This window comes from Sminthopsis crassicaudata, chromosome 4, assembly GCF_048593235.1.
Source record: "Sminthopsis crassicaudata isolate SCR6 chromosome 4, ASM4859323v1, whole genome shotgun sequence".
Taxonomy (NCBI): domain Eukaryota; kingdom Metazoa; phylum Chordata; class Mammalia; order Dasyuromorphia; family Dasyuridae; genus Sminthopsis; species Sminthopsis crassicaudata.
The window spans coordinates 467,689,982-467,710,387 of NC_133620.1; the positions used below are offsets into that span (position 1 = coordinate 467,689,982).

The following is a 20,406-nucleotide window of genomic DNA, read 5'->3' on the forward strand; positions in this document are numbered from 1 at the left end:
GCAATGCTAGATTCAGAGAAGTTTTCAGTATTATAAGTTTTTAAAAAATAAATATGATAAACTGTATAGGAATCATATTAGATTGTATATGGAAAGATTTCAGTTAACATTAGGATCGAATGCAAGTTTGCAAACAATAGGTTGAAAATGCCCCTTATGCAATTACTTGTCTGGAAAAATGAGTAGGAGCTAAAGTCTTTTCAGATAATTACAAAACTATATGCAAATTTGTCCACCAAAATTAAAGCTCTTTACAAAATTATGTGATGACATATGAAGACAAAGTATAGGAAACTTTTTTTCTCATTTTCTTCTGCCAAAGAACTCTGAAAAGGGCTTGAATTACAATAACATTTTTGTTATTGAATAAATGTTATGAATAAAATTGGATTGAATTAATTTTGTATCCCAAATCTTCCTCTTTTACATATTGGGCAGAAATTTTTGAAATAATGAATAGAATAATAAAGCAAATCCTGATTATCAGATTTATATTGTGACACAGGAAGATCAAGTGATTTCATTGATGAACAATCTAGAATCATGGATATACATTTATGTTGTGCCATTTTTCCATTAAAATATATACGTTAATAAAATAGAAAAAAAATAAAGACTTGCTCTTATTACTTACTTGACTATCCTATAAAAGTTATCTTCATTTTAATTTATCCAGACATCTCTTAATATAAGTAGATAATGAATTGACTTGCCATAGGTACATAGTATATTTCCCATTACTCTATCGGAAGAAAAAGGGTTAGTAGACATTCTTTGTCATCTAAGTTTTGACTTTGGTGTTGAGATCAAAACCAATAGTCTGATCTTCAAACATAGAAAGAGACTGAATATTGATGTTGTTCCATGTGTGAAGTGGTTTTACTGATCCTATCCATAGGTTTCTGACATGGAGGCCAAGGTTGGTTTCAATATGAATTTGCTTGATACTGGTGGAGACTTTCCTGATTCTGAAGCTGCCAAGCTTAAGTTTGAAGAAATCACAAGTGAAATAAGTCTAGCGTTGGTTAAACAAAAACTTTGTTGGTTTATCAAGTAAAACAATACACATCTCCCTACCTTTTATCACATCCTGTTTGTGTCAAATGGGATTTTTCTGATGTAGCTGTCATAAAAGACAAAACATAAGAAATGATTATTCTTTAGAAAAGAATTAGAAATAACAGCATCATGAATAACTTCATATTTTGGCCTGAAAAGCACCAGTTTATTATGGTAATTATATTATAAATTAGTATTATTGTGATAACTATATGATTAATTGTTATATTAATTAGTTTGTATCATTAATATTATTATGACAATTGTTTTGTTTTTGCTGAGGCAATTGGGGTTAAGTGACTTGCCCAGGGTCACAGTAATTGTTTTTTCAAGTTATTGAAAGACATGAACAAAACCAACTCCATCTTGGACTGTCTTGACTACAGAACTGACTTTATTTTGAAAGTAGATTCTTGATCACTAGAACATTTGTGGCAAACAAGTACAAAACCACAAAGATGCTTTTGACTATAAATGACTATATGATTATAGATGTAGTGCAAAATGTTATAACATCCTTGATACATAGAATAGTTTACCTTTCAGATCAGTGGAGGAGGAAGGAATTTGTGACCAAAGAAGAACTAGAGATCATTATTGATCACAAAATAGATAGTTTTGATTATATTAAGTTAAAAAGTTTTTGTATAAAAAAATTAATGCAGACAATATTAGAAGGGAAGCAATAAACTGGGAAAACATTTTTACATTCAAAGGTTCTGATAAAGGCCACATTTCTAAAATATATAGAGAACTGACTCCAATTTATAAGAATTCAAGCCATTCTCCAATTGATAAATGGTCAAAGGATATGAGCAGACATCATTCAGATGAAGAAATTGAAACTATTTCTAGTCATATGAAAAGGTGTTCCAAATCACTATTGATCAGAGAAATGAAAATTCAGACAACTCTGAGGTATCACTACACATCTCTCAGATTAGCTAAGATGACAGGAAAAGATAATGACAAATAATGGAGGGGATGTGGGAAAACTGGGACACTGATACATTGTTGGTGGAGTTGTGAACGGATCCAACCATTCTGGACAGCAATTTGGAACTATGCTCAAAAAGTTATCAAACTGTGTATACCCTTTGACTGAGCAGTGTTTCTACAAGGCTTATATCCTAAAGAAATCTTAAAGGACGGAAAGGGACCCACATGTGCAAAAATATTTGTAGCAAGCCCTTTTTGTAGTGGCTAGACACTGGAAACTGAGTGGATGCCCATCAGCTGGGGAAATGGCTGAATTAAATTATGGTATATGAATGTAATGGAATATTATTCTTTTATAATAAATGGCCTGCAGGATGATTTTAGAGAGGCCTAGAGAGACTTACAGGAACTGATGCTGAGTGAAATGAGCAGAACCAGGAAAACATTATACACAGCCACGACGAGACTATACAATGATCAGTTGTAATGGACCCACGTCCTTAAACAATGAAATGATTCAAAGCAGTTCCAATTGTTCAGTGATGAAGAGAGCCATCTACACACAGAGAGAACTGTGGGAACTGAGTGGGGAATCACAACATAGCAATCTTACTCTTTACTCTTTCTGTTGTTGTTTGCTTGCATTTGGTTTTCTTTCTCAGGTTTTTGTTTTTTTGTTGTTTTTTTTTTTTTTCTTTATCTGGTTTTTCTTGTGCAGCAAAATAACTGTATGGACATGTATACATATATTGGATTTAACATATATTTTAACATACATTTTAACATTTTAACATACCTGCCAGCTGGGGGAGGGGATGGGTGGAAGGAGGGGAAAAGTTGGAACAGAAAGTATTGCAAGGGTCAATGTTGAAAAATTACCCATGCAGATTGCCTGTCATGGGGGGGGGGAGGGAGTGGAGGGAGGAGGGGATAATTTGGAAAAATGAATACAAGGGATAATATTATAAAAAAAATTGCTCATGCATATATACTGTGGAAAAAATTCTAAATAAATAAAAGAAAGAAAAATTACCCATGCATATGTTTTGTAAATAATTTAGTAAAATAAAATAATGTCCTTGATATTTTTCCATTTTGACTTGACAGTGCCCCTCTCCCTAAGTCCATTTTTTATGTCTATAATTGTGCTATGTATGTACAGGATCAATGCTTAGGGCATTCTGACTCTTTTTCTTTTTTTAAACAAATAAATCCATGTTTAACTTTAGTGACTGTTTTCTGTCTGGTTTTTGATGTTACATCTTAGAAAATGGCTAATAGATTTTTTTCAATAAATATGCACCTGTGAATGCCTGCCATCTAGGGGAGGTGGAGGGAAGGAGCGGAAAATTCGGAACGGAAGGGAGTGCAAGGGATACCTAACTTTAGAGATGGTGAAACTGAGGCCCGGGGAAGCTGGCTCCGCCCCCATGACCTCATTCTGGTTGGGGAAACACGATGGGGGTCGGGTCGGGGAGGCTCCAGCAGTCGCTATAGAGACGACCGTTAAGTGGGAGGGGCGGGAAAGGAGAGCGCTCCCGAGGCCTCTGGTTAGCCGGTTGGAGTCCGGCAGGAGCCACTATTGGTTCGTGGAAGCGGTGTCTTCTGGGAATTGTAGTCTTACAGTGGTCTTTGCGCAGGCGCACTGCTCACGGACCATTCCAGAGGCAGCAGCTGGGAGGCAGTTCCGAGGTGCTCTTAGCCAGGTATTCGCTGACCCCGCCCCCGCCCCCGCCCCCACCTCTCTCGCGCCCCCCTCCCCTCCCGCAGCTGTAACGGTGCGGCGGGCGCAAACCGAGCCGGCGGAGCTGCGGCATGGCGGAGAAGAAGTCGGCCCCTCGGGCGCCCCCCCCTATCGTGCTCATCCCCAAGGCCGTCGCCCGCCCCACGCTGGTCTTCAGCCCCGAAGTCCCCCCGCGGCCGGCCATCTTCAGCCCCGAACCCTCTGCCCAGCCCTTCGGCTTCTGCCCCGAAAGCCAGCCCCTGTACCCCGCCATGACCTCCTGCCTGCCCCGGCCCCAGGCCACCCTCTACCTCCGGGCCGAGCTTCCCGCCGAGCCGCACGCCATCCCCTACCTCCCCGGGCCCCACACCTGGCCTTCCCTCGTCCTGGCCGACAGCCCGCCCCGGGCCCCCATCGTCATCCCCGGGGAGCCGCCCCCGCAGCCGCCCGTCGTTGTGCCCCCCGACGAGCCCCCCAGGCACCCCGTGGTGGTCCACCCGGACCCCGTAAAGAAGCCCATCGTCTTCTGGTTGGAGGAGCCCCATCCCAATCTCCCCTCCATCATGGGCGTCCCGACCCGCCCCAAGCCACCCCTCCGTCTGCCCACCCCGGGGAGGCGCAGCAGGTCGGAGCCCCGAAGTTCGAAGCCCCTTCTTCAAATGCGGGACGTTGCTGCTCCAGCTCCCGACAGCTCGGGAACCCCTCCTTCTCCCGCTCCCGACAGTTCTACGACCCCTCCTTCCCCCGCCCCCGACAGCTCAGGGACCCCTCCTTCTCCCGCCCCCGACAGCTCTGAGTCCCTTCCTTCAGCCCGGGAGAGCTCTGCCCCGCCTCCTGATATCCCCGACAGCTCTGCAAGCCTTCCTCCAGCCCCGGACAGCTCTGCGCCGCTTCCTTCCCCCGCCCCCGACAGCTCTGCGCCCCTTCCTTCCCCCGACAGCTCTGCGCCCTTAACTTCCCCCGCCCCCGACAGCTCTGCGCCGCTTCCTTCCCCAGCTCCTGACAGCTCTGCGCCCCTTCCTCCAGCCCCCGACAGCTCTGCCCCGCTTCCTTCCCCAGCTCCTGACAGCTCTGCCACCCCTCCTGACATCCCTGACAGCTCTGAGACCCCTGTTTCCCTCGCCCCCGACAGCTCTGAGACCCCTTCTGCCCCCGATAGCTCTGAGACTCCTCCTTCCCCCGTCCCTGACAGCTCTGCGCCTCTTTCTTCCCCCATCCCCGACAGCTCTGCGCCCCTTCCTTCAGCCCCGGACAGCTCTGCCCCGACTCCTTCCCCAGCTCCCGATAGCTCTGCCACCCCTCCTTCTGCCCCCAACCGCTCTGCGACCCCTCCTTCTCTAGCCCCCGACAGCTCTGCGACCCCTTGTTCCGTCCCCGATAGCTCGGGGATCCTTTCCGCAGCCCCGGATAGCTCGATGGTCCCTCCTTTCCCTGCCCCCGACAGCTGGGTGAACCCTTCTTTCCCCGCCCCCGACAGCTCTGCGACCCCTCCTTCCACCCCCGACAGCTCGGGGACCCCTTATAGTTCTGGGTCCCCTCCTAGCCCAAGCTCCAGCATTGCCTCTAGGGGCCGCTTGGGGACTGCTGTGCTCACGCCTGGGAGTCGCTCGGAAACCTCTCCCAGCCTCCGCGTAGTGCTCACCTCAGGGAGTCACTGGGTAACCCCCTCTAGTCCCCGCCCCGTGCTCACCTCCGGGAGTCACAAGGGGAGCCCTCCTAGTCCCCGCTCTGTGCTCAGACACGGGAGTCACTCGGGGAGCCCTCCTAGTCCCCGCTCCGTGCTCATATCCGGCAGTCACAAGGGGAGCCCTCCTAGTCCCCGCTCCGTGCTCATATCCGGCAGTCACAAGGGGAGCCCTCCTAGTCCCCGCTCGGTGCTCATACCTAGGAATCGCTCTGGGAGTCCTCCTAGTCCCCGCTCAGTGCTCATATCCGGGAGTCGCTCTGGGAGTCCTCCTAGTCGTGGCGCTGTGCTCACATCTGGGACTCTCTTGAGGACCCCTCCTAGTTCCCACGCTGTGCTCCCCTCTGAGAATTATGTGGCGACATCTGTCTCGGGGACCCCTCCTAGCCTGCGCTCATTCATCGCTTCTGGAGGCCGTCTGGAGCCCCCTCCTCACCCCAAGAGACTCAGCATCTCGGGGGAACCCGTGAAGCCCGCTTCTCGTCCTGGGGGCCTTAGCATCTTTAGGAAGCGTCTGGAATCCCCCGCTCCCCCGCAAACCTTCAGCATCTCCGAGAGTCGTTCAGAGCCCCTTCCTCGTGCCAAAGCCCCCACTTTGAAATCCCTCCTCAAGCGTCCCAGCAAGGTGACGGAGGCTTTGGCTGCTGAGGCTGCCCGGCCCTACTGGATCACCGTCCTGAAGAACCATAGGGACCGTGGCCCCAAGACCGAACCTTTGGTTTACCCCTCCCTCCTCAAGGCTGATGATCCTCCTCCTCTTCCCTTCATCGTACTATCTGAGCCCCAACAATCTCCACCCCCTTTCCTCAAGAGTGAGCCTCAGATGCCTCTTCCCGCCACAGTCAGTTCTGAGTTTCTTCCTTACCCCCCCATCCTCTATATTGAGCCTTCAGTTCGAGTTCCCCCCATCATCAGGTTTGAGTCCCCCATCCTCAGACCTGAGACTCCTCCCGACTCCATCAGTTCAGAGCGTCCTCCCGATTCCTCCAACAGCTCAGAGCCTACTCCTGACTCCTCCAGTTCTGAGAATATTCCCAACTCCATCACCAAGGCTGAGGCTCCTCCTGACTCCATCACAAGGGATGAGCCTCCTCCCGACTCCTCCATCCGCTCTGAGCCTCCTCCCGACTCCATCACCAGAGCTGAGCCTCCTCCCGACTCTAGGGCTGAGCCTCCTCCGGACTCCATCATCTCTGAGCCTCCTCCTGACTCCATCCCTAATCCCGATTCTTCCATCAGTTCTGAGCCTACTTCTGATAACCTCATCAGCTCTGAGCCTCCTCCAGACTCCATCTCTAGGACTGAACCTCCTCCCGACTCCTCCATCACCTCTGAACCTCCTCCTGACTCCATCACCTCTGAGCCTCCTCCCGACTCTCCCATCATCAGTTCTGAGCCTGATTCTTCCATCAATTCTAAACCTACTTCTGACTCCAACTCTGAGCCTCTTCCTGACTCCCCCATCATCAGCTCTGAGCCTCTTCCTGACTCCCCCATCATCAGCTCTGAGCCGCCTCCTGACTCCCCCATCATCAGCTCTGAGCTGCCTCCTGACTCCATCATCAGCTCTGAGCCTCCTCCTGACTCCATTAGCAAGACTAAAGTTTCTCTTGATCCTTTTATCAACAATTTTGAGCCCTCTTCAAGCCATTAGTTTTGAACCCTTTATTATTCTCCCATCTCTGAACCCACTCTTCACTCCCCTCTCCCATCAACAGCTCTTAGCTCCCTTCTCACTCACCCCGATCAGGATCTCCTGTCTAGTTCCTCCATCAGCTACATTAGCTTTGATGTCCTAATTTATCCTCCCTCTCTTCTATTGCCTCGGATTCCCCTCCCTATACCACACTTATTAGCTCTGGGCCCCCTTTTCTCCTCCCCTCCATCATTAGCTCTGAACTCCCATTCCTTCACAACCAACCTTGATCCTGAATCCCCTTCTCACCCCTCCATAAGATCTCAGCCTCTTTTCTATTCCCTATTATCAGATCTTAACCCCTTAGTTTTGAGCCCCTTTTCAGAACTTTTACTTTTTCCCATATTAAGCACTGAGCCTGTAGACCGTAGTCCTCCCTGTTCTAGGCCCCATCTTTTCTAGCTCTGAGCCTCTTCCTTTCTTCTCACTATCCTTATTCCCCTCAGCTTTGAGCCAGTCCTCAGGACCCCTGAGATCTCTTTAGTTCTGAGCCCTCTTTTCATCTTCCTCTCCCAGCTCCAAATAGTTTTTTTAAACACAAACTGCCCCAACCCTAGCTCTGAGCTTCATGTCCCCCTCCTTGCTCAGATTAGCCTTCCCAGCCCCAATTCCTACACTCTACAATTCTTCCCTTTCAACATTACCCCCATCCTCCAAGTCTCTTTTGCTCCTATCCTTGCATGGCCCTGTTTCCCCTTGGCAGAGACACAGAAGGTCAGTGTTACTATGTGAAAGTCTAGAGAGAACAGTTAGGGGTTCATAAATAAGCTTAATATTTTTTATAACTTTCAATATGATTGCTACTATTTTGTATTTTATGCATTAAAAAACAAAGGATCCCTAGGTTTCCCCAGACTACCCTGTTGGTCCAGGATACAAAAAACACAACACCCCCCCCCCAACTTCAGGGAGACCTTTTCTGGAAACAAAGTATATCTGCTTCTGCCTTGGCTCAGAAACAAAAGACATGGACCAAAGGAAGATCCAAAGTTGAGCATGTTAGTAAGCTCATGGTTAAGTCATTAGAGATTGAAGAGGGTAGAGAAAGCATGGTGGCAGAAACAAAGTCCTCCATCTAGAACTACCTCTGTCCTCACTGTCCATACATATACACAGAGAAATATACACTGTGCTCAACTGTCACCCCGTTCCCTTGGGAATTCAAAATTGATAGTTTCTTCAGCAAAGGAAAATGTTTGCCAGAAATCACTGTTATTCCAGTTACTTCCAATTTCTGGTATAGAAACAATTATTTTCATATGTCATCTTTGAAAGAGAAGATTCAGTTTAGAGTTGAGCGAATGAGTGTATTATTTGAAGTTTTAGTTTTAGATTAGCTCAGGTCTTGGCCCAGTGTTGGACAGATTCTTAATCTGTTTAGTCATTACAGTCTGAGGAAAGAAAAAGAATGCGAAGAAAGATTTGCTGTTATTTCTGGGGACAGCTGTATTTCTATTGGAGTGTCTGTTTATGACTTCGAATGAAACTCGCCTATCATAGGCTTGGGTCTTGACAATCTCTGAAGGGTTCGGGGTTACGTGACTTGAGCTGCTGGACACCTCAATCTTGACTCTGCTGTATACCTTCAAATGTATAGGTGTTGAGCTGCAGTCAACAAGACTTGCTTCCTGGTGCTGACATGCATTCAGCTCCCCAAGTGAAGATTCCAACTAGAGAGATGGTGTCACTTAATAAGGTAATGGCTGCTCCTGAGCATTGGCCAGGAGAGGAGAAAGTGGGCAGCTGGAGTGAGAGGTGCCCTGGGAGGATGGGAAGGGAGTCCCTTGGGTGGGTCAAAGGTGCTGGCTTCTGATATCTCCAGGATGTTCCCTTTGTATTTTAAAATAGCTTACATTTATAGAATGCTTGCCATGTGCCATCTTCTCCATGCACTCTCTGCCACCACCATCATCACTATGAACTCTAATTATGGTGTGCACATTCATGACAGTTTGTCTAGTTTCTCCATTCTAATCTCTTTATTCTCAGTCACACTGAGACCTCATTACCTCAAACCACTTTTAAGACCCTGAAATCAGAAATGGTCTTTTCTGAGCATAATCTCTTGCCATCCATCCCTCCCCACTCTAATGACCTCTAAATTTGTTCTCTCATCATGACTTTGACACTCCAGCTAATTCTCTCTTCTCCCAATCTCCCTGGATAGGACAGAAATCCTGTCCAAAGCAAGAAATAGACAAATAGTTATTTTCTGTTTGCTCCTTATGAAGAATGGGCATCTCCCTGGAAGGATGAGGAATGAAGAGGGAGACACTCCTGAAAAGGAAAAAAAATAAGAATTAAAAAAAATTTAAACAGAATTTTTGTTGACTTGAAGGTTGTAGGCAAGTCATTTAACTTCTCAGTACCCCAGGTGATTTCCCTGCAGGGATTCTTGACCTGGGGTTCAATATAATTTCCATTATAATCTCAAGTGTTTTATATAATAGTTTCATTCTAAGGAATCCCAAAGAGTCCCTGATCAGGATGATGGACTGCACTGGTGACAGGGACTTGGGAAGGTCATGCTGTGGAGGGGCTTCCCAGCTTTCCCATCATTTGCCTCTGTATTTGGGTGATTCTGTAAACCTGAGTGTGAAAGCCAGCCTCTCCTGCCTGGGAACCCTGAGTTCCTGGCTCCCAGAGCTTGTCAAGAGCCAGGCTGGGCTCCCCTGTGTCTTTGTGAGCTTTTGATTCTTAATGCAATGATCCTGGACTGAGAACACAGATGATGTTGACGTTTCAGAAGTCCGTGACATTCAAGGATGTTGCTGTGGATTTCACTGAGGAGGAATGGAGACGCCTGAACCCTGCTCAGAGACAGCTGTACAGAGATGTGATGCTGGAAAACTACAGAAACCTAATTTTTTTAGGTAAGCTCTCATGATTTGGTCCTTCTTTTCCAATTTCTCTACTTGCTATGTTATAAAAAACTAATGCTCTAAAGTGATTAGCTGAGCTTTGGATTAGTATGTGAGGGGAAGAGGGATGATAAATCTTTTTTTTTTTGACAATAGGGGATTTTTGTCTTTGTTCCCTGCTGAAGAGTTTAATAAAATTAGTGATGGATAAATTCATTAAGTAGTTCTTGAAGCTGAGTCTTCTCTGTCATTTGCAAATGTCCTGATGTTGTGAATTCTTCCTTGGGTCCCAGGATTTCTGTGAGAAGATTCCATCCTTTTAACCAGGAAAGAGACAAGTGAGCCTCCCGGCTTTGATCCTATTTGTGATTTGTCCCCTTGCAGTTTCTGGAAACACAATAACAAACACCACCAGGTTTTTTTCTACTACTTTGTTTTGCCTTCCTAACATGACCTTTTTTCCTTAATGAAAAGTCTAGGATTGAATTCTGAGATGTCTTTAATTCCATCATGAACAAACATCTATTTCTTTCTCCACAAGTAGGGCTTTCAGTTTTCAAACCTGTTGTGATCTCTCCTTTAGAGGGAGGGGAAGAGCCATGGACAGTAAAAAGAGAAATTTCAGGAAGCATCTCTGCAGGTAAAGAAGTAAAATTCAGGCAGTTTTGAGTAATTGCAAACAAACACTTAAATGACCAGCTGGGAAATGGGAGTCTCCTAAAAGTTCCCTTAACTACGTGATTGAAGTTTGTATGATAACCTAGCTCATTAGAAAAGGTTACCTCTTTTCTTTATGTGGAACCTTTCCACCTTTGCTTTGGAACAGTGATCGTAGATTTCTTTAGTAGCTCTCTTTACAGGCTGGTTCTCTTGTTCCCAGTGCTTAGAGTGACTCTTTTATTAAAAAAAAAATATAACTTGCCTCTGCTGCTCCTTCCATGTGCTATCTAGGTTCTCATTTTACTACCGTATTTCCTGCATCTATTGAGATGATCATATGGTTTTTGTTAATTTGGTTATTGATATAGTCAATTATGCTAATAGTTTTCCTGGTATAAATCCTACTTAGTCATGGTGTATTATCCTGGGGATGATTTTCTGAATTCTTTTTGCTAATGTTTTATTTAATATTTTTGCATTAGTGTTCATTAGGGAGATTAATCTATAATTTTCTTTCTCTGCTTTCATCCTATCTGGTTTAGGTATCAGTATCATGTCTGTGTCATAAACAGAATTTGTAAGACTCCTTCAATCCCTATTTTTTTCAAATTTACTACTGTTTTTCCAAATATGTTGTCTATATCCAGGTTCCACTTTTTCAAATGAGATATTTGTGAAGTGCTTGGCACAGATCCTGGAACACAGTTAGTGCTTAATAAATATTTGTTCCCCTCTTTAGCTTCTGTTCTCAAAATCCTCCAGATTGGCTTCTGCCCTAGCACAACCCTTTAAAGTATTCCTGGAGGTCATGACTTACCTTCAAGCAAATCAAAGGTCTTTTCTCTAGGATTGTTATCTCAATCTCAAAGGTCTCCAGCATCTCTGCTTCATTTTCTGGTGCTGGGTATTATAACCTTCTGACTTTTAAAAAATTGATTATTGATTTTTGTTGATTTTGTGTTGCCTGATTTCTCTTAATTCCTTCTACTTTTGCACTCGCAGACAGATAGCTCTTATAATTTTAAAAGAAAAAAAAACCTGAAAGGAGCAAAATTGACTAGTATTTGATGGCCTAAAAGACAAAGCATCACTCAGGTGGTCAGTGTAAGTCTGAACCTGGAAAGTAAATGAGTGGTCAGGAGTGGATATTTGGCTTTGGAAGTCATCAGCACAGAAAAGCAAGAAAATGGTATAAATGCATGAGCTTCTGAAAAAGTAGTGAGCATAAGACAAGAGCTTTCAGGGGCTCACTGAAATGGAAACCATGCCATTTAGGTAGTAAAATGATAGTAGGTAAAACTCCTGATTCCTTAAAGTATGGATTAAATTACTAAAGTTCTCCATAAATGTATTTTTTTAAAACATTTGTCCATTTCCAGTCTTCTGGCAATTCCCTCCCTCTTGATTTGTTAGAGATTACCAGCAGTGGTTGCTCAATTACATCCTTGGGTGGTTCTTTCATTCCCTGTGGTGGTATTTGCCTTAGACCGGATTACTTAACCTAATTTACAAAGATTATATATCCCTTATTTCTTTTTCCTTAAATTTGGAGCTTAAATGATGTTTTAGAGGCAGTGCCATGTAATCACTAGAGTAGGAGTGAGAATAGACTCGATAGCTTTTCTTTGTCAAGGATATAATTTTGGTCAAATCATTCCTCTTTTCTAGATCTTATAAAATGTAATGGTTAATAGTTTATCTTCATTTATTACTGGATTGTGAGGAGAAAAAAGAAGCATCATAACTATGCAAAACTCTATTTGAAGCACTGTGCAGATGTAGGATTTTGTTTTTCTATTTTCCACTTCGAAGAGGAGCGTCCTTGATGGAGACTACAAAATTTTTCTTTCAGGACAATAAATGGTATACTTTATTTCATTGTTTTTTTTTTTCTTCCAGATTGGGAGACTAATCCTGAAACCAAGGAATTGACTCCAAAAGTAGACATTCCTGTGAAAGAGTTGTCCCTGCAAAGCTTCACAAAGATTAGTCCCCACAGGTTGGGAGATACCTGGGAATGTGATGTCAAGTTTGAGGGACAGCAGGACAAGCCAGAGAAAGATTCCGTACAAGTAACAGTCACCCAAAGAAGAGTTCCTAATAAACTGAGGGGCCACGAATGTAACAAATTTGGAAGAAGCTTCAATCTCGGGTCAGTCCTTGTTCCACCCCAGAAAATTCCTATGAAAAAGAGTTTGCGTAAATATACTCCATATGGAAGAAGCCTCAAACAGTATTCCAGCTTGATGAAAAGTAGTAGAATCTCCTCTGAGACTTGTAAGAGTAATGAGTCAGGCAAAGCCTTCTGTTACTATTCAGATTTTCATCAACATCATAGAGTACAGATGGGGAAAAAAGCTTATAAATATAATGAAAGTGAAAAGGCATTTAGCCAGAACATACACATTACTCAGAATCAGAGAATCAGTCCTGAACAAAAGTCCTATACATGTTATGAACCTGGCCAGGTCTTCGCCCACGACCCATCCTTCACTAAACATCTGAAAGTCCATATTGGAGAGAAACCTTATAAATGTAATGACTGTGGGAAAATCTTTGGCTACATTTCATCGCTTGTTAATCATCAGAGAATACATACTGAAGAGAAGCCCTATGCGTGTAATTCCTGTGGAAAGTCTTTCAGAGACAGGTCATACCTTACTCAACACCAAAGAATTCACACTGGAGAGAAACCCTATAAGTGTGATGAATGTGGAAAAGTATTTATCCGAGGTACACATCTTACTCGACACCAGAGAATCCATACTGGAGAGAAACCCTATCATTGTAATGAATGTGGAAAAGCCTTCAATCAGAGCACACACCTTATTCAGCATCAAAGAATTCATACTGGGGAGAAACCCTATAAATGTAACATATGTGGAAAAGCCTTCAGCCAGAGCGCTTACGTTGTTCAGCATCAGAGACGTCACACAGGAGAGTACCCCCATAAGTGTGACGAATGCGGGAAAGCCTTTAGCCAAAGATCATCTCTTATTGAGCATCAGAGAATCCATACTGGAGAGAAACCCTGTGTGTGCAACGAATGTGGCAGAGCTTTTAGGAGTTACCCATCTCTTACTAAACACCAGAGGATTCATACCGGAGAGAAGCCTTATTTGTGTAATGAATGTGGGAAAGCCTTTAGCCGAAGTGCTTACCTTACTCAACATCAAAGAATTCATACTGGAGAAAAGCCCTTTAATTGTATTGAATGTGGGAAAAGTTTTATCCGGAGCGCACACCTTATTGAACACAAAAGAATTCATACTGGAGAGAAACCCTATGAATGCAGTGAATGTGGAAAAGCCTTCAGCAATCGCTCATCTGTCACTAAACATCAAAAAATTCACACTCAAGCAAAACACTATGAATGCAGTGAGTGTGGGAACACTTTTATTAAGAAATTATTACTTCTTCAACATAGAAAAATCCACATTGGAAAGTAATTGTAAACATAGACTATGGGAAAGTTTCAGCCACAGCAACCATTAACTATGTATATTCATGAGAGAATTCACACTGGCAGAAATCTCCATTGATGAAATGAATATTGGATAAGCTTCTGATGCAGATAATCATTTGAAAATTCAGACTAAAGAATAATCGTGGGATTTGAAAGATTCATGATCTTGTTGATGTGGGTACTTTTTCTTGCTGATGTAGATGTTAATCTCTCCCTACTTTCATAGACACTTTATATATAGTACAAAGAACTTTGTTTATATAGTCAGGATTTTGCTCAGTCATTTTCAGTCATGTCTGCTACTTCGTGACCCCATTTGGGGTTTTCTGGGCAAAACGAATATGTGGGTTCAAATCCCAGTTCTTCTATTTTCTGTGTTCATGACCTTCAGCAATCCTTTCCCAGCAATCCTTTCCCCACTCTGAGCCTGTTTTCCCACATGATGGGGATGGACTAGATGACCCTTGAAGGTCTAAATTCTGTAATCCTATGAATTGTCATGGTCAAAAACAAATCATTACTTGCTGTCGAGCTTCTGGTGATGAACCTGCTTATGCTTAAGTAGGCTGCCCACCTTGGGTCACATCATTGTCCCCTACTCAAAGGAATTCCAACTTAGTCAGAGCTGCCAAAGCTTGTATTCCTCTGATGTGTCTATCCAGGGTCACTTCACATCATGCTGAGTCGCCAGAGTAGGATGCATGTATTATCATCCCGATGTATCGGGGAGAGGATTGGTGGAAGTGCAATAATAATTCTCTGGGAAAAACCTCACCTCGGTTGTTTGTTTTTAACTTGTAAAAATGTTTTGAGTGGTTGTCAGGTCTCCCTTATAATCCCTGTGGCTTCCGTGTCATGTCTCCACATATAATGCTACTCTTATTTCAGGCTTGTATCACCACTTGCTTGGACTATTGTAATGACTGTCTTATCTGGTCTTCCAGCCTCCAGTGTCTTCTCTCTCCATTCTTTTGCCAAAAACTTGTTTTCCCATGGCTTAGAACTGAAGCTTAAGAAGCTTCAGTGTCTCCTGATTGCCCCTAAGATCAAACACAAATTTACCAAAATTACACAAATTTAATATTTAAGGTCGTCCTCAGTATGGCTCTAACCTACTTTTCCCGCTTTATACTAGTGTTCATTCTACTCTTTATTTCTTCCCTTTACACACTGTAGGGACACATGACACTTTCTAAACTTTCATTTCTTTGTCCTGACACTCAATACTGACTGTCTCCTACACCTGGAATATACTATTTTCCCAGCTGCTTTAAAAATAGCTCAGGGGCAGCCTCCTCTGGAAAACTTCTAGAGCCCATATGGGGTCTTCTAATTGAATGTAGGGGTCACAAAGTGATAATTTATTATCAGCAAATGTTTGATTCGTATATATGTTTTTGATATACCTGTATATCTGAGGTCATGGAAAAATGTCTTGGGCTAAACGGGGTCACCAGTGGAAAAAGTTTAAAGTCCTGCTCTAGAGTACTTTATCCTTGACTTTATCTAAATCTCTTATTCTACCCAATCTCTAGCAGAATGCAAGCTTTGAGTATAGGGACTTTGGTTTTTTGGTTTTTTTCCCCTTTTACTCTCTAGCACCTCAGTGCCTTACACATAGTAGGTGGTCCTTAATAAAATTTAGTTGAGTTGACTCAGATATTTTAAAAATGGCCTTACCCCATTTTGCTTCCCTTTTCTTAAATTATTATAGTAATTTGATCACTGGGGTACTTTTAACTTGAACCATCTGGGAAAGAGTATGATCCTCAGAAGGAAATGTCGGAGCAGTGTGAAGCAGGTCAAGGGTCTGCACCTCGGTGCCTGGAAGGGGTGGAGTTTGGGATTGAGCATTTGGGGTAAGGGTTAGCTAGCGCCTCTTGGTACATCCAGTGGTGCAACCTTTACCTGTAAGAGTGACCCACATCAAAGCCTTTGAATTCCTACTTGAGGCGGAAGGGATCTCGGATTATAAACCTGCTCCTCCATGACTAACAGATGTGAGAGAAAGGTCTAGGTCTCTTATCAATGGACGATGATGGCTTTAAGGTTCCCCACTCTCCCACCAGCATGCTCTCTCACACCTGGGAAGTAGAGTTCTCTTTCTATTGGGTCCATTTACAGAGGAGGAAGCTGAAACTTGAGAAAGGGAGGGACTTCCGTCAAGTGAAGCAGCTGAGACTGGAACAACTGAAAAACTGGTGCTCCTCTCTTGCCTTCTAGTGCAGCTCCTCCTTCAGAATCCTGACTCTCCAGCCCATCATGTCTGCCCAGGGCTCATTCTTCTAGGCTCTTCTTGGTGCCCAGGAGTTCCCAGAGGTGAGAGTCTGTGGTTCTGTCTGCGTGTCTGTATCCAGGCCCACAGAAACAGGCCCATGCTTGACACTGTTGGGAAGGAGACGGGGAAAGGCCCTCCCTCCTCCTCTGGGTCTTCACTGAATGTGTAGGGGGGCAGACAATACCCCACATCTTTTCGTGTGTTCCTTGGCTTCTGGCAGAGCCTGGAGGGGCACAAAATGGTGCAGGAATGTCTGAAGATGAGGTCACGGGCAAGAGGAGAACTAGGGAGGAGAATAGGGGGGAGGTGGGGTTTGGGTAGGGCTTAAAGAGAAAAGGGAAGTCTTGTAGTTGAAGAGTATTGTGAATAAAAGCAGGATTCAGAGGCGTCAAGGTCCACATGGGAGCAGTGGGTTCTAAGCCCAGAGAATAAAGGGGATGATCCTGAATGCTAGGCTCGAGGGGAAAGACTTCAATAGTGACAGAAAGCTCTGGCTGGCATTGCTAGGGTACCTATAAGGTGCCAGGGATGGGGCGAAGCCCTTTACAATCCTCATTTGACCCTTACAACAATCCTAGCAGGTACTATTGTTAATATCCCCAATTTACAGATGAGGAAACTGGAGGCAGCTGGGTGGGGTGACTTGCCCAGGTCACGGCTGATAGGTCTGAGGCAGGATTCTGATTCGGGTGGTCTTGACTTCAGGCTCCATTACACCCCCTAGATGGGCCTTAGTTTCCTTATTCATAGAATGGAGATAATTATAACTACTACTCTTGTAAAGTTAATGGAAAACATTCTTTGTGTATCTTAAGGGGGCTGTAGAAATGTGAGTGGTTTTGTAGCTGGGAAGAGAACAGTGGGGAGGATCTCCTGCTTCCTTGCTCTTAGAATTTGTCAGAGAAAAGTAGATGGAGCATAATATACTTTATGATTATATATTATTCTATTGTATGTGATATAGTGGGCACTTGCCAGCTGTGTGACCATGGGAAAATGTCTTAGCCTTTCTGATGCTCAGGCAGATCTGATGGCTCATCTCTTATGTAGGATGTTCCCAAACTTGACAAAATGACAGATCCTTGACATGTTAAGGACTGTTTCAGTTTATTAAGCACCTTTGGTGTGCCAGGAACTGACAAGGCATGAAGGGCACAAGTAGAACCAGTGATCCCCAGGCAGCAGGGAACCACTGAGAGGGAAAACCTGAGCACAGAGAGTGTTAAGCAGGTGATGGGCAGAAGGTGAAGGATGGCGGGAAAGACGGTCTGATGGCTTGTGAAAGGGGCGTCGTCCTACCCAGCCTTCCTCCACAGTGGAGACCGAGTCCTGGCCAGGGAGGAAGAGCAGGAGTGGGGGGCCAGCCGCCAGAATGGGGGCAGAGGCTGGTCCAAATGCTCTGAGAGCTTCCAGGGCACGAGCCTTTGGGTTGGAAGAGAAAGCTCGTTTTTTTCTGCTGATAAACTTATGGGAAAGTGCCAGGTCTGGCAGCCTCCTTTCCTTTGGAGGCCCACATCCAACAGCTGCAGACTGCAGCCTTTCTGCTGCCTAGTTGCTTCTGGTAACAAAACATTTAACAACATTTCCACTTTGGGGCAGCTTAGGACACAAGCCCTGCCCATGAGGAGCTGGCCAGTGAGGAGGGGGATCAGGTGGCCATATGTCCCCTGGTGAAGGTGCTGGGTTCAGATCCAAGTGCCCTGGGAGTGCTCCCTGCCCAGAGTCCCCTTGAATCCTCAGGAGGGCCTCCTGGAAGAAGCAGCATTGGAGTCTGATGGGGAAGGAGAGCCTATAACATCAGTGAAATGGGAACAAAGACACCGAGGGTGCTGAGGAGGCAAGACTGGAGTAGAGAGCACCTGAGAACAGATAGATGGGAGGAGTGGGAGTGAGGCTGAAGGGGGCCCCTGCCCCTGAAGAGCAGAGACTTTGAAAATGGAATCCCCTTGTCCCTCTGAAAATGGCATGTCCCGGCTGAGTTTCCAGGCTTGAGGGGAAAGTTGGTGAAGGAGGGGAGCCTGTGGACCCCTCTTTGGTTTTCAGCTCCCTCTCCCTAAGTGCTGGTCACCAAATGACTTCTGCTGGGGAGAGCTCTCCTGGGCCTGGCCAGGGAGCAAGGCAGCTTCTGCTTGCCTCAGGTTTTTCTCCATAAAGTGGGGATAACTGGCCCTCCCTAACAAGGTTACAGCCAGGAATTGGTGACCTTGAGAGGGCTCAGTCTGGCTGCCAGCCCTGAAACAGCACCCTCTGGTGGTCTTATTTCCCCTTTATCTCTCTTTTCCCCCCCTTCTGAGGTTTCCCTCCTCGGAGCCTTGGTCCAGGGAGCAATGGCAACATCTGGACCGAGGGCCCCTCAGGCTCTGCCTTCCTTGGGAGGAGAGTGGCTGAACCAAAGCCTTTGCCTTCCCCCAGGACTTACTCAGCAGGGCATTGCCCTCTGGGAAGCTCAGCCTCAGGGCTTGGGGCCCACAGGCTTTGGCCTGTTGGTGGGGAGCAGGGCCTGGCATGGGGCAGCCCCAGGAAGGAACCCTTCTGATCTAGGGGGAGAAGAGAAAGTAATGGAACTGGTGCAGAGGAGGAGGGGTGGTTTAGTCCCCATTGGGGATGAGTCCTCAGGCTGAGGGGCTGTAGTACAGAAGGGCTTAGTAATAAAGAGGGCCTTAGTTCCAGTCAAGATTCTGAGTACTCCATGTTGTTCCCCTTACAGCTAAAAGAGCTGGTTCCCTAGGAGGGTCCGAGCACCATGTTCCAGAGCCTGAGCAGAATGTGCAGAGAAGACACCATGGCTGGAAGGTGAGAGGAGATCTGATGGAGGATAAGGGCAAGGATGAGACGACCACTCTCTGGAAGCCCAGGAGAACTGCAGAAAGGACTTCTGAGAGGACAGAGCTGGTGACGGGCGCCCGAAGCTTGCTGTGAGCCAGGAAGAACTCTAGGAAAGGAATGGCGGGTGGGGGAAGCAATCAATCACCTGCTGAGAGTGCCAAGAGGGAAGAGGTGCTGTGTGGGGGGGAGCAAATTCCTTTTTCCATTTTGTTTTTCAGTTGACAAGTATTTTTAATTTGTCTTCCTAGCCCCTCCTACCATTTAATAGGAAAACAAAACTCTTGCAACAAATATGTCAGGCAAAACAGATTCCCAGTATCCTAACAGATTTCCAGTATCCATATTCCAAAATATTCTCATTCTGCTTGTTGAATCCATCACTTTTCTGTCAGGTAATTAGTACAGATCATCCTAATTCCTCTGGAATTATAGTTGGCCATTGCATTAATCAAAGATTTTGAATCTTCCAGGATTGTTGTATTTATTATACTGTTAAATTATAGGAATGGTTAGAGAATTATATTATAAACCCCTGCTTTTAGCTGATATAAGGAAGTCCTATAAGTCACTAAGGAGGTAATGGTAGCTCATTGATGGGTATTCTTTCCTATGGGTTTGGACATTAGCTCTGTAGATTTCTAGTAACTTGTAAATAAAATTGTTCGTGTTATGAGACTTGTGAGCCCATGTGCTTGTAAGAAGATCTGGTGGTTACTGTTGAGATGTCATACTGAAGTTCCCAAATCATTAGGAGGCAGGAAGCAAGAATTTAGAGGATCCCAAAGTATACTCAAAATCTCTGAATCAGGAGGGAAACTCTTGACAGGTTTGTAGTGTTCAGTTTCTCTAAACAGCATCCCTTTTCAGGCGCCAAAATGTAAAGTCTGGGCTAGCTCCCTGAATAGCTCAGAATCAGCCAGAGTCAGGATAAGCAAAAGTCTTTGCCCCACGTTGGGCGCCAAAATGTACTGTTCCGTTTCTCTAAATTGTGATCATTCTCTTGGAGGTGGTTTCTTGGGGAGCTTCCAGTTCAATAATCTCAAAATGCAGCCAGGAGTTAAAGTCCAGATCCTCTACTGTGTCCTTCAAAGTCTTGAATCTTTTCCTGGGGTCTGGCTAGCTTTAATAGAGGCCTATCTCTTTCCTTAGTTCCCCAATGAGCTCTTGTCAGAATGTCTCCAGCCAGCTTCAGCCTCTAGCTCCTTCCAAATCCA

The 20,406-nt window shown here is 45.0% G+C and overlaps 2 protein-coding genes across 7 annotated transcripts; both read left to right on the forward strand.

The window, feature by feature from the left end:
- The first annotated feature begins 3,581 nt into the window (after positions 1-3,581).
- On the forward strand, positions 3,582-19,861 carry LOC141540325 (uncharacterized). 6 transcript variants are annotated; one of them, XR_012481522.1, is made up of 6 exons: positions 3,582-3,704; positions 8,699-8,797; positions 9,848-9,974; positions 12,522-14,262; positions 16,312-16,407; positions 19,074-19,861. XR_012481522.1 is itself a non-coding variant. In XM_074264225.1 (4 exons), exons 2-4 carry the CDS (start codon positions 8,741-8,743, stop codon positions 14,069-14,071), a joined length of 1,734 nt encoding a protein of 577 aa, XP_074120326.1. In that variant the 5' UTR covers positions 3,582-3,704; positions 8,699-8,740; the 3' UTR covers positions 14,072-14,862. The 6 variants fall into 6 exon arrangements, 3 of the variants coding, with proteins under 3 accessions (XP_074120326.1, XP_074120328.1, XP_074120327.1); XR_012481523.1 differs by having other exon boundaries at positions 16,317-16,407; XR_012481524.1 differs by lacking the exon at positions 16,312-16,407.
- LOC141540324 (uncharacterized) lies at positions 3,769-7,130 on the forward strand. Its single transcript, XM_074264224.1, has one exon. The coding sequence runs from the start codon at positions 3,814-3,816 to the stop codon at positions 7,057-7,059; it is 3,246 nt and encodes a 1,081-aa protein (XP_074120325.1). The 5' UTR covers positions 3,769-3,813; the 3' UTR covers positions 7,060-7,130.
- Positions 19,862-20,406: the final 545 nt, after the last annotated feature.